General features: G+C 36.1%; 1 protein-coding gene across 3 annotated transcripts; it reads right to left on the reverse strand.

Moving 5' to 3' along the window:
* Positions 1-2664: 2664 nt before the first annotated feature.
* LOC104585887 (leucine-rich repeat receptor-like tyrosine-protein kinase PXC3) lies at positions 2665-6829 on the reverse strand. Of its 3 annotated transcripts, none has more exons than XM_088897181.1 (3): positions 6026-6829; positions 3595-5888; positions 2665-3456 (listed from the first exon to the last, which is right to left on the reverse strand). In XM_088897181.1, exons 2-3 carry the CDS (start codon positions 5846-5848, stop codon positions 3131-3133), a joined length of 2580 nt encoding a protein of 859 aa, XP_088753307.1. In that variant the 5' UTR covers positions 5849-5888; positions 6026-6829; the 3' UTR covers positions 2665-3130. The 3 variants fall into 3 exon arrangements, with proteins under 3 accessions (XP_088753307.1, XP_010241211.1, XP_010241210.1); XM_010242909.3 differs by having other exon boundaries at positions 3595-5607; positions 5710-6829; XM_010242908.3 differs by having other exon boundaries at positions 3595-6829.
* Between the last annotated feature and the right edge of the window lie 5203 nt (positions 6830-12032).

Below are 12032 nucleotides of genomic sequence, written 5' to 3' on the forward strand. Positions count from 1 at the left end.
CCGACCCGGGGTTCTGGGCCTGAAACATAAGTCTTAATCCTGGTTTATACGGGCCCAGGCTGGGTCAATATCACTCGTATATAAAACATTAATATCTATATATTAAATGATATAACATGTATATAAACTCATTTTATATATTATATAATATAAAATATTATATATAATATAAATTATACATGTCATGTTATAATATTTATATATAAAATATATAATATAATATAAAATTTTATATATGTACGTTGGATCAGGCCCGGACTGGGTTGAAGTATTAAGATCAAGCCCGACATTAAAATTTACGAGCTTGAACATAAAATCCAGGCCCACGCTCAGAATTTTCAGGCTGGACAGAAATGATCACCCCTAATTTAAGGGCATTGCCGGATAGCATAACACCTGGCGTTGCTTCCTGACGAGTTATAAATGCCCAATTTTATTCTCCCACTCGATGGCATTCAGGAATTCCGATTTCACAGGATTATTTGACAAATAGGTTCTTGAACTTATATCTCCTACCAACAATAATTCGACCCACACCTACCCACATGACAGGGAATGTTACCTTCAATGTACAGCTGTAATATCATGTGGGTAGGAGTGGGGTGGAGATTTGAATTGTCTTGAACTTGGGTGACAATGCCGATAAATGGGGAGAGGTATTACAATCGACAAGCCATATTAGTTATTAGTTTGCTTACTTTCATTCATCAAATAGCCTCTAAACCCCAGATAATATGCCTTTGTTTTGCTTCCTAAGTTAGAGAATCATCTCCTACTTACCTTGCACTCACCCATTTGGGATGAATTACAGTAGGGGTGTTCATTATACGGTTCAACCGCATCAAATTGAATTTGTGGTTTGATTCGGTTTAAGCTTATAAACGGTTTGGTTTGGTTTTAAAGTTTTCTAAATTATGGTTTACGGTTTTGATTTGGTTTATTAAATTTTATAAACCAAACCTAACTATAAATCATAAGCTGAAATTATATATATAATATGAATATAGGATATATAAATATTATATATAATATATCTAAATGAAATACATAAAATTATAAATATATAATGAACTCTTTATTTTATAATATATTAATAAATAAAAGTTTTAAGTTTTAATCTTTAGGGGAACTATTTGGGCTTTCTAATTAGGTTAAGCCCAAAAGAATCATATAATTGTCCAAAGTCTCCGTATTAGAAACCACACCAAACCATAATAAAATGGTTTGATTTGATTTGGTTCGATTTAAAAATTTCTCAAACCGTAATTTACTGATATGGTCTGAGATCTTCTCCAAACCACACCGTAAACCCCCATAGACTATAGGATTACCCTTTCTACTGCCCCCATAGAAGCCCCACTAAATCAGTAGTCCCAAAACCTTTTCTCTTCTCATCCAACAGCAATCAACAAGACCTCTCCTTACCATTATGTAGATCAACAATGGGCTCCAGGATTGCATTACCATTTGATCACCCTAAGTGATGATGAACTTTCAGGATACCATTGGATACTTATATGTCATTCTATAGCCATCCTGTCTTCTTAATCTCACTGAAGCAAAGTTGTACTTTCTAAAGCAACCTAATAGAGGAGAAATCAGCTTGAAGTAGCTCTGGGCTAAAACCGTGAAGTCACTTCATCTAAAGCAACCTAGCATCAATTTAATCTGTTGGTTGTCAATCATCAGATTCTCAATATCAGAAGCTTAACTTTCAAAGATGTTGCTTGGAGAATCCGGCATCTTCTGGGATCTGTTACAAATGCAAGGGTTCAATCATCCTACTTTCTGAGACCACTTTATGTTACTACAATAAAATTGAGATACCCACGGTTGCACACTTCTGGTTTTGAATTTGTTAAATGCAGAACTAGTTGGGCTTCAGGTCTTAGGAAAGGGGCATGGAAACTTTTCCCATACAAGCAAAAAGCATTTTGGACTTGATTCTCTGTTATTAACAACTCACTCATCCATATCCCAAGGTTGATTAACCAACCATTGGGGTTGCTTTCTGATATTGATCTTTTTAAGATTGTTATATATTTATTTCTGTAATTGATTTTAGTTAGATGAAAGATCCCTGACAAAGCTGGAAACAACTCAATGACCAAGACTCCTAATTCAGTAGAAGGGCAAGCTCATGGTTCCTACAATTTTCTTGTTGTCCCTATACATGTCAACAACATTTTAATATTCAGCTGAGATGCTCAAGAATATGTACTTAAATAAAAGAATGAAAGGAAATATCATGAGCATTGAGCAGTTTAACAGTTATCAACAGAACATTGTAGTTGACATGAACTAGAGACAGCAAAAACCATCCTTGGTGCCAAAGTATCTCCACTTTATTAGACATTCTTCACATTCACTGATTTATAGAAATGAAAGGCTATTTCTAGTGGACAAATATATGGATTTAACCATAGTTTGGTTAAAAGCAAAAGAATGCATTATTTATCAATTCTGAAACATCAGAAGTAACTGCAGTGTTGTTCACTCACATAATCTGTGTTTTAGCTAACATGCCCAATCTTCATCTCATGTATAAAAAATGTCAGAAAGTAAAAGACATTAGATGTTTTCGTGGTGCTTGAAATATTATATCATAAATATGAAATCAAAACTTCAATTTGAACTCACAAAATATTTTGTAGATTGGATGCATGATTCCATGCTAATGGTAAGCTATGTCAACTTCATTAAAATAGAGACAAGTTGGTTGTTGGCTGTTATCTCTGCCCACGTACTTGTCAAAACCATCAAGTTTCATATTGCAATTATAGAATCCATTAACTTTGGAGTTGAAATTATAGATCAAATATTTGCAGAAATTGAGAGCATCATTTTTCATTTGAGGTGTCCCTCACATGAATACCGCGCCCCGCCCCCCCCCCCCCCCCCGATCCGGTAAAGAATTCAAAAATGTATACAAGTTGTCATCTCCAACAAGCCCTTTTTTACGGTACAAACAGATGGAATAATGATCTTGCTCCTTTAATGGATATCTAAGCATGACTAATTAAACTGATATAGTTGAAGCTCCATATTCAAAAGCATCAGAACTTTATAACCATCAGATTCTTCATCCCTGGATTCAGAAATCTGTCAAGCTAATTTAAATGAGATACTGTCAGCTTTGCTTTATTTCTTGGAGCATCTCCACCACTTTCTTCATTTTGGGCCGTTTGGCTGGTATGCTGTCGGTGCAAAGCAAAGCAACCTTCAAAAGTGCAAGCATCTCTTTCCTCCAAGCGAAGGAGACTGTGCTTAGCCTTGCATCAAGTATTTGTTCTGGGGTCTCACCTCTTGCCGGAGCTCCATGGACCCATTTCACCAGATCTACCCCTTCACCAAAGGCCTCATCAACTGGTAGTCGAGTTGTAAGAATCTCAAGCAGCACAACTCCATAGCTATAAACATTTCCTGGTGCTGTAACTTGCATTGTGTATGCATATTCTGATTAAGAAAGGAAAACAAAAGCAAATGTTAAGGGGAAAGAAAGAATGGATAACGATATTCAGGAAGCATGCAGTACTTGTGAAGCACAATCAGAGAAATAATTAAACTGAGGAGTCAATTATACATGTAGGTTACCTGGGGGAATATAACCAAATGATCCTGCTACTGCACTTATACTTGCAGTACCCTTTGAAGGATCCAAGAGCTTTGATATCTCAATCTCCCCAACTAAAGGCTTGGAATTGGCGTCCAACAATATGTTACTCGAGGAGATATCAAGATGGATGATGGCTACATGATGAAGGAAAGCCAACCCTTCTGCTACTCCTATAGCAATGGAGAGCCTTGTTGGCCAGTCTGGTTTATATTCAGTCTTCACAGTGGAATCATGAAGTAGCTGAGCTAATGTGCCATTGGATAAGTACTCATGCAGCAAGAGAGCAACATCTTCATAGATTATGAACCCAATAGGCCTCATCAGATTATCATGGCAGAGCTTTCCCAGCCTTTCAAGCTCCCTAATCATCTTGTTCTGGTGATGAATTACAGTTCTATCTATAGACTTCAGTCTCTTCACTAATAAAATCAGCCCAGATGGCATAACTGCCTTGTAAGCAGTACTGAATGTCCCAGTGCTGAGCTCGTTTGAATCCTTAAGAGTAGCTTTGACAGCAGCATCAAAATCTATTGCCTGCCGGAGATTCTCAACAAAGACATTTCCTGCTACTATCGTTGGTGGGCTAGTGGTACCAACATCTGCAATTCCTGCATCATGCTTAGCAGCGTTCTCTTGCTTCTCTCTCATCATAAACAGTGCAACAACAATTGTCACAGTAAGAAATACTGTCAAACCAGAACCAATCACAGCTAAAATGATCTTGTATGATGTCTTGTGATGGTAACCCTCATGGATAGGACCAAAAGAACCCCCACAGGAGGAACCTAGAGGCTCTCCACAGAGTCCTTTATTACCTGAAAAGCTTGACTTTGGGCTCTTCTGGAATGGTGCAAAGGCTGGTACTTGGCCAGTAAGCTGATTATTAGAGAAGTTAACCGCAATTAAACTCATCATTCCCTTGAATGCAGATGGAATATTTCCAGAGAGCTGATTGCTAGAGACATCCAAGGAAACTAGCTTGTCAAGTTTTCCCAATTCAGAAGGTAACGGTCCATGAAGATGATTGAAGCTCAAGTTCAGAGCTATCTGCAAATTCTTTATCTGACCAATCTCGGGAGGAATACTGCCGGTCAGATAGTTACTACCCATTTGCAATGCTAAAAGTTTTAGACAATTCCCAATCTCACGAGGTATCTCCCCTCTTATTGAATTCTGACTCAAGATCAGGTACTGTAATCTTGGTGTGTTGCAAATATCTTCTGGTATGGTGCCATTGAATCTGTTATTGCTTAGGTCTAGCTTGTTAAGGCTTCTGCACTTAAAGAGGGATTTGGGAATGTCTCCAAAAAGACTGTTACCAGAAACAATCAATTCCTGCAGGTTCATAAGTTCTCCAAGCTCTGGGGGAATCATTCCTGTAAATCCATTAAAAGCTAAATTCAGAAGAGTAAGGTTAGAGCATTGACCGAACGCTGGAACAATCTCGCCTGAGAGGTTGTTATTGTCTGCTTCAAAGTACGCAAGGCTACTGACATTACCAATGGCTTTAGGAATGTTCCCTATGAGACTGTTGTTCCCAATTCGGACACTGGAAAGTCCCTTGCAGTTCCCAATCGATTCAGGAAGATTGCCAGTCAACTTGTTCATTGTCAAGACCAAAACTTCCAGCTTCCCCAGAGCAAAAATACTCTCTGGTATGGTTCCACCAAGGTGGTTTGAGTGAAGGTTTAACAACCGAATCTCAGATGAAGAGCCTAAATTTTCCGGAATTTTACCACTTAATTCATTCTCATAGGCTGCAAAAACTCTCAGATTGGATAAATTGCCCACCCAATAAGGGATAGAACCATTCAACTTATTTCCGGAAATTTGGAGATCATGTAGTCTCTTCAGACTCTGAAGTTCATCGGGTATTCTTCCGGTAAGAAAGTTATTGGAGAGGTTTAATGATTGAAGGTTTCTGGCACTTCCCAACTCCGGGGGAATCGAGCTTCCAAACTTATTCGACGAGAAATCAAGAAATTCGAGCTCTGGTAGATTTCCAAAAGATGGAGGGATTGGTCCATGGAAGTTATTGTAAGAAAGGTCGAGCCACTTTAGAGATTTTAACTCAGAGGCTAGCGTTATGTTACCTCGGAGCTGGCGGTGAGAAAGATCGAGTATTTCCACCGTAGACCCGTTCGAGCTGCAGCGTACGCCTGCCCAACTGCAGAAATCCGATTCGTCAGGACCCCATCCAGGTACTAAAAGCTCTTCCTTGAGTGCCAACATTGTCGATCGATCATCCTGCTGAGCAACCACCAGCTGGGTTCTGTACATTAAGCCCAACAGAAAAAGAGAAAACCAGGAGGAAAAGGCCATGGCAGGTTCTCTTCTTTGTTGAGCAGTTTTTCCTTTACAGGGTCTAAAACACTTCACGAAAATGAACATAAAGAGATGTAACTTCACCTCAACAAAGAGAATGAAAGAAATCTAGAAGGTACCAGCCCTGCACAGAACTCAATCCCTCAAGGTTCATTGAGGACTGTAGATGCTTGAAAACCAATCCGCAGCAAGGACTGATCTCCACCGCCAAACTCACTCTTCTCTTCCAAAAGCAACAGCTTCTGATGAAAACGCACGCCTCCTTTCTCACAAAAACTTGAACTTCGAACCTGAATCTCCTCTTCTTGGCTTTTCATCAAAGGATCGAAGTTAACAATGAAACCCCATTTTCCTTCTCAAAGAACTCAATCATTTAGACATGCTAACTTCAATAACAACAGCTTCCAGTGAAAAACATAACAAGTCTTTCTACCTCCCAAAACTTCAATGGAAGCGCTGAAATCGAAAATGCACCCACCCCCAACTTCAAATCCAAACCTCCTGTCAAGTTTCCAAGGATTCAAGCATATAAGAACCCACCCATCTCTTGCTTCCAGAGAAATCCAGGTCTTCAGAGACCGAACACCCACATGAAAAAACTTCAAAAGAAACCTAAGCAAAGGAAGCTTCACCTACAGTGCCCGAATACTCAGGATCATTCGCAGAGTTTCCACGATTGCTCATAGCCAAACCAAACGGAGAGAGGGAAAGAAGAAGAGTACGACGTCCTGCCGTCCTGGTACTGGTTTCACGGACCGGATGCTTTTGTCTCAGACCTTTCTTTATTAAACGAGAGAGAGAGAGAGAGAGAGAGAGAGAGTTTCAGGCGTTTCAAAAGAGTTTTGGTGGAAAATACTCCCACGAGAAATGAACAGTCGTGGCGCTGCAATGGTCAGAGACAGTCAAACAGGTAATGCATTATAAAACAGTAGTGATTTCATGTAGCACGCGTCAGAAATTAAACGCAGATCGTGAATATCGGCCGTTAGATTTAAGGTAACGATGTCAAAACAAATCCATCACCAGATGTTGAGGTGGTACGATCTTACCGTCTTACTGCAGAAGCCAGGGCAGGGATATGACGTCTTTGATCTTTCTCCCAGAAAAAGGAATCTCTTTTGATCCCATGAAACAAGGATTCTCCATGGGATGTTCTCATATGTTTAGGGAAGCTTAAAATCATGACCGTTCAATCAACTGAACGCTGACGCAAAAAAATCACAGTGATAAAAAGGTTAGGTTTCATTCAATGGCCCGTTTGGAGAAGCTATTCAAAGTTCAAATTTTCAAAGTGTTTTTTTTTTCTTTTTTTGATGAGCAAAGTGGTTTTTGTTGGACAGACAGCGTAAAAGAGGGAAAAGGAAGAGGTAAATGATCGCCTGTAACAGAAAATAGATTAAACATATACTTACGCTTTATGAGAAACACTTTGTGCAAACAAAAGGATCATTCGTTTAAGAACTCTTTACCGTAGATTATGAGTGAAAATAGGAAATAATGATGATACAGTAGAAGTAAATAGAGGTGCAATGGACTCGTACGTGCTTTAACCAATTAATGGTTGAGTTCGATTAAGTTGGATGCTAAATTGCTAATCAAGTTCGAATCTGATGCTAAGTTTGATTAATTTTCTGGTAAAAAGATTACTTTTGATTAATCATTCAAACTCGAATAAACTCCCTTGAATTTTTAATTCTAGCATTTTATCCTCTAATAAAATTACTAAATCGCCTATTAAAGATTTATGGGATGATAGTAATAAATATCAAAATTAAGGGTAGAATTTAGGGGTGGATTCGAGTAGAGTTGAGCTGAACATTTGGCTATTTGAGCTCGACTCGTTAAAACTGTGTTAGGCTCGAGCTCGAATTCAATTTGACTAGAAACTTGAGCTCAAGCTCAGCTTAATTTAAAGCTCACAAGTTCGAGCTCGACTGCAAACCAAGTTTTTTTTTAAAAAATAAAAGATATACATATAAAAATATTTTTTTATTTTACATACAAAAAATGAAAATTATAAAATTTATTTACTATTATACATAAAAAATAAAAATTATTATATATAAAATAAAAATTATTTGTTCTATATATTTATATGTATATAATAAAAAATTATTTATTTATTATACTAGGCTCACAAACCTCACAAGCTAAGCTTCACTAGGATTGAGCTCAGCTTGATTAGCAAACGAGTTTATATATCAAGCTTGAGCTTGGCTCGAAGATCGATTTAAATCGAGTCGAGCCGAGCTCGAATAGCTCGTGAGAAGCTCAGCTTGTGGCCACCCCTAGGTAGATCTAAGCTGAGTGTAACTAGATATTTAGTTATTTGAGCTTGGCTTGATAGAAAAACACAAGGTTTAAGTTCATATTCAAGCTCAATTCAATATAGAATTTTGAACTTGAATTAAAAAACACATATGTTCAAGCTCAGTTATGCTAAAACTTGATAATGAGCCACAAGCTTTATTAAAATTAAAAATTATACTTGTAAAATAAAAATTATGAATTATACATACATATATACATATATAAATTAAAAAAATTATATATACTGTAAGCTCAATTAGGCTTGCAAGTTTTATTGGCTTCAAGCTTGACTCGATTAGCAAACAAGATTATGTATTAAGCTCAAGCTTGGCTTGAAGCTCGATTTAGACCAAGTTGACTCTAGTTTTTTGCACGCTAAGCTTGAATAGCTTGTGAAAATCTCAATTTATATGCTTAGTGCATATAGCTCATGATGAACATAAGCACAAATTGTTCTTTAGCATTGATGAACTTATCATTCTTAAGGTTTTCTCAATATTCATGTATTCAACTGCATATAGTTGGGATAAGGTTTGGATGATGATGAAGTTAGGATTTTAGAAAAACTAAGTTACAAGGTTAAAATGGTCTCACAAAATACCATCAGGGTAGTTTGGAGTTTTAAAAATGATTAAAAAATATTCCATGAAGTTATAGAACACTAATGATGATGGTAGGGGTGCAAATGGATCAGATCATCCAATCCTATATTATCGGATTTAGATATCCCTGTTTTGGATTGGGAATTTTTATATTATTTCCTTTTATAATATATATATATATATATATATATATATATATATATATATATATATATATATGATGGAAATAGTTAAAAAATCTTTATATTTTTGTTTTTCTTTATTTAAACTATTATGTTTTTCTTTTCCTTTTAATAATTTATTTTTTAAATTAAATCGGATTGGATCAGATTCGGACATCCAACATCCTGGTTGGATTTGAATTTGAATCAGTATTTACAAGATCTGATTGGATCTTTAGATTGGATCGGATATACCCTTATTCGAATTCGATCTGATCCATTTGCATCCCTAAATGATGGGGTGAAATTCAGAATTTTAGGGGATTTATTACAAAACAAGTTTGGGGGCTAAGAATCACTAGCCCTAAATATAGGGTGGATGTTTGTAATTTATCCAAAAAAGCAAGATGATTTTCTATTGAAAGGAGAACTTTGGGGACAAAGTGCTGAAATAAAAAAATTTAGGGGATTTATCACAAAACAAAGTTAGGGGAGTAAGAATCACTAGCCCTAAATACAAGGGGATGTCCGTAATTTATCTAAAAAAACAAGAAAAAGGATTTTCTATTGAAAGGAGCACTTTGTGGGGGAAAAGGTTTTTGCAGACACTTGACTATTGATTTGGGAATCAATGTGAAGAGTTTGACATAGACAAGTGCACTTTAGAGCATAGTATTGATGAGAGAGAATATGAATAAGTAAATTTGAATTTTAAAAAGTCTAAAAAAATCCTAATTTATCAGCTTAAACTACCATTTACCCAGATGGTCAGATCGTTCAGCTTGGAAACTGTCCAAGCAGCTGGTTCCATTTTACCCCAAACATGGTCTCTAGCAAAAAACCATTGAATTGATTAATGACTTATTGACCCGGGCAGTCAAACCATTGATCCATTCAACAGTTTTTTGCCATTTTTATTTTAATTATTTTTTTATGTTTTTTATTTTTTAGTTAGGCCATCCGTTTGAACTAGATGGTTGTACTATCAACCCTAAAACCAGTAGCCAGAACAGTTCCGATTCCAGATCGGTCGAACTGTCAATACTTTAACCGTTGCCAATGATATAATATAACTGCATCAGAGCCAAATGAACTGTCCATCATTAACCATTTGATTATTTATCATTTTCACTTGTGGCCAATGTAAAAAGTCCTGGTATTGATCAACCACAAAACCCCTCCATGTGGCAGAAATAGGTTGCCTATGTAGGGAAACTTCTGCTTAGGGATGCTAACAGGTAGGGTTTGGTACAGGTATAGCTCGAAACAACCCCACATGAAGCCCTTCCAACCTAAGTGAGATGGCATATTGAACCTTGCTTGACTTTCCTAAAAGGTATTCTTATGCTTACCAAGGCTAATGAGTAGTCACACAAATTTTCTGTTTATCAACAGTAGGGATGGCAATGGGGTTGTTTTCGGGAGGGTTTTGTATGTAAATTCTAGATCCTATCCGTCTCCCAATACCTCCTAACCTATACCCTCTCTAAAACCTATAGTGGGTTTGGATTTTCAAAATCCAAATCCTCCCTACACATGAAAATGCAAAATCCTCTCAAACTCTGTCCTTATTTGAGGGTGGAGTGGATTGGATTAGGAGGTTGGATGTAGAATCCACATCTAATTTCCTATTATTTTTTGTTATATATAGGCAATAAACAAGTAAAATAACATGAACATACATCGAAATTTCTCATTATTTGATTAAAATATGTAGAAAATACATAAACCATCAATTATCATTTACATAAAATTTAAAATATTATTAAATTCAACATCTAATACATAATTTCACATACCTTCCAATAATATCCGGGTCGGGTTTAGCTAATACTATGCCCTACCTGTACTCGCATAAGTTGTAAAATCCCAAAACCCATACATTACAATAAAATTCACATATCATAAGATCAAAGTCATCAGAATTCCACAATCTAAATTTGGCCATGATAAAACCATTAAGCAGTCTCTATAGAAACAATTTAAATCTTGGAGGCAATTTCAAATTCCACACCCGGTCCATTGAATAACCTGTCTAGACTGAGGATCAAACAATTGATTACTAGAATTTGGAACATGACAATAAGCATGTTCGACTTTAAAAAGACCAGATCTTTTCTTAATCCACAACCATTTAAGGTTAGAATCCTGGTCTAAGAATAGAAATTTGCCATACTAGAGAAATAACAGGAAGGATAAATATCAGATTTAACTTATGATCATCCTATTAGACATTATTTATCATTAAATCTTTCAGTTTTATCATTTGAGGAGAAGATTGAACTGGACTCCAAGGAAAATGTCCCATTATTTTGGGCAAGGAGCTTTCCAAACCGAACCTTGATCCCCATATTTAACCAAATAGCCCAGCTCGACTAAAGAGATTGAAAAATAGGAGCAAGGGATTTCCAAATGGAAGAACTAGTAGAAGTAGTTAGTGAAGGAAAGAAGTCTTCACCCTTCAAATATTTTTCTTTCCACACTTAAACTTGAACCCAAAGTTTGCTTTCTTCAGTAATAAAACACCAAGCTAAGTTCTTAAGGGCATTATTAAAGTTTTTAAGGAGGACAGTATTAAATCCTTAGCTTTATGAAAACTATGGTTTTCAAAACCGGATCGGACTGGACGAGGACCAGAAAAACTAGAAACTAGTTAGGTGATCGGTTCCGTTTTACCCTAAAACCTTTATTTCGCCAAAAAACTGTTGATATATAATATATAATATGTTATATATTAATATTAATATAATAAAATTTGATTTTATAATATATATTTTATGTTATAATATCTATAATATAGTATATAGATATTAAAATTCGGATTTAACCGAAATAATCAAAATTTTCAGTTTTGATTATTTTGGTTTTTCTAAAATTCGGTTTCGGTTTTTATCTTTCAGTTTGATTTTTAAAATTTTGGTTTATTCGATTCATTTTTAACCGAATAAAGTGAATACTCACCCCTAATTAGACCTCATTTTTAGATCTTTCGAAATGTTTAAATAGAATTCTTACATT

The sequence above is a fragment of the Nelumbo nucifera genome, chromosome 2 (assembly GCF_055504915.1).
Source record: "Nelumbo nucifera cultivar China Antique chromosome 2, China Antique-T2T, whole genome shotgun sequence".
Lineage (NCBI taxonomy): Eukaryota > Viridiplantae > Streptophyta > Magnoliopsida > Proteales > Nelumbonaceae > Nelumbo > Nelumbo nucifera.

Excerpts from the sequence above, each read along its gene's own strand:
- LOC104585887 (XM_010242908.3), bottom strand. The coding sequence starts at position 6,007 with ATGTTCATTTTCGTGAAGTGTTTTAGACCCTGTAAAGGAAAAACTGCT. Across the intron at positions 3,457-3,594 it reads ATTTGGTTATATTCCCCCAG|AATATGCATACACAATGCAA; the intron begins GTAACCTACATG and ends TTTCTTAATCAG.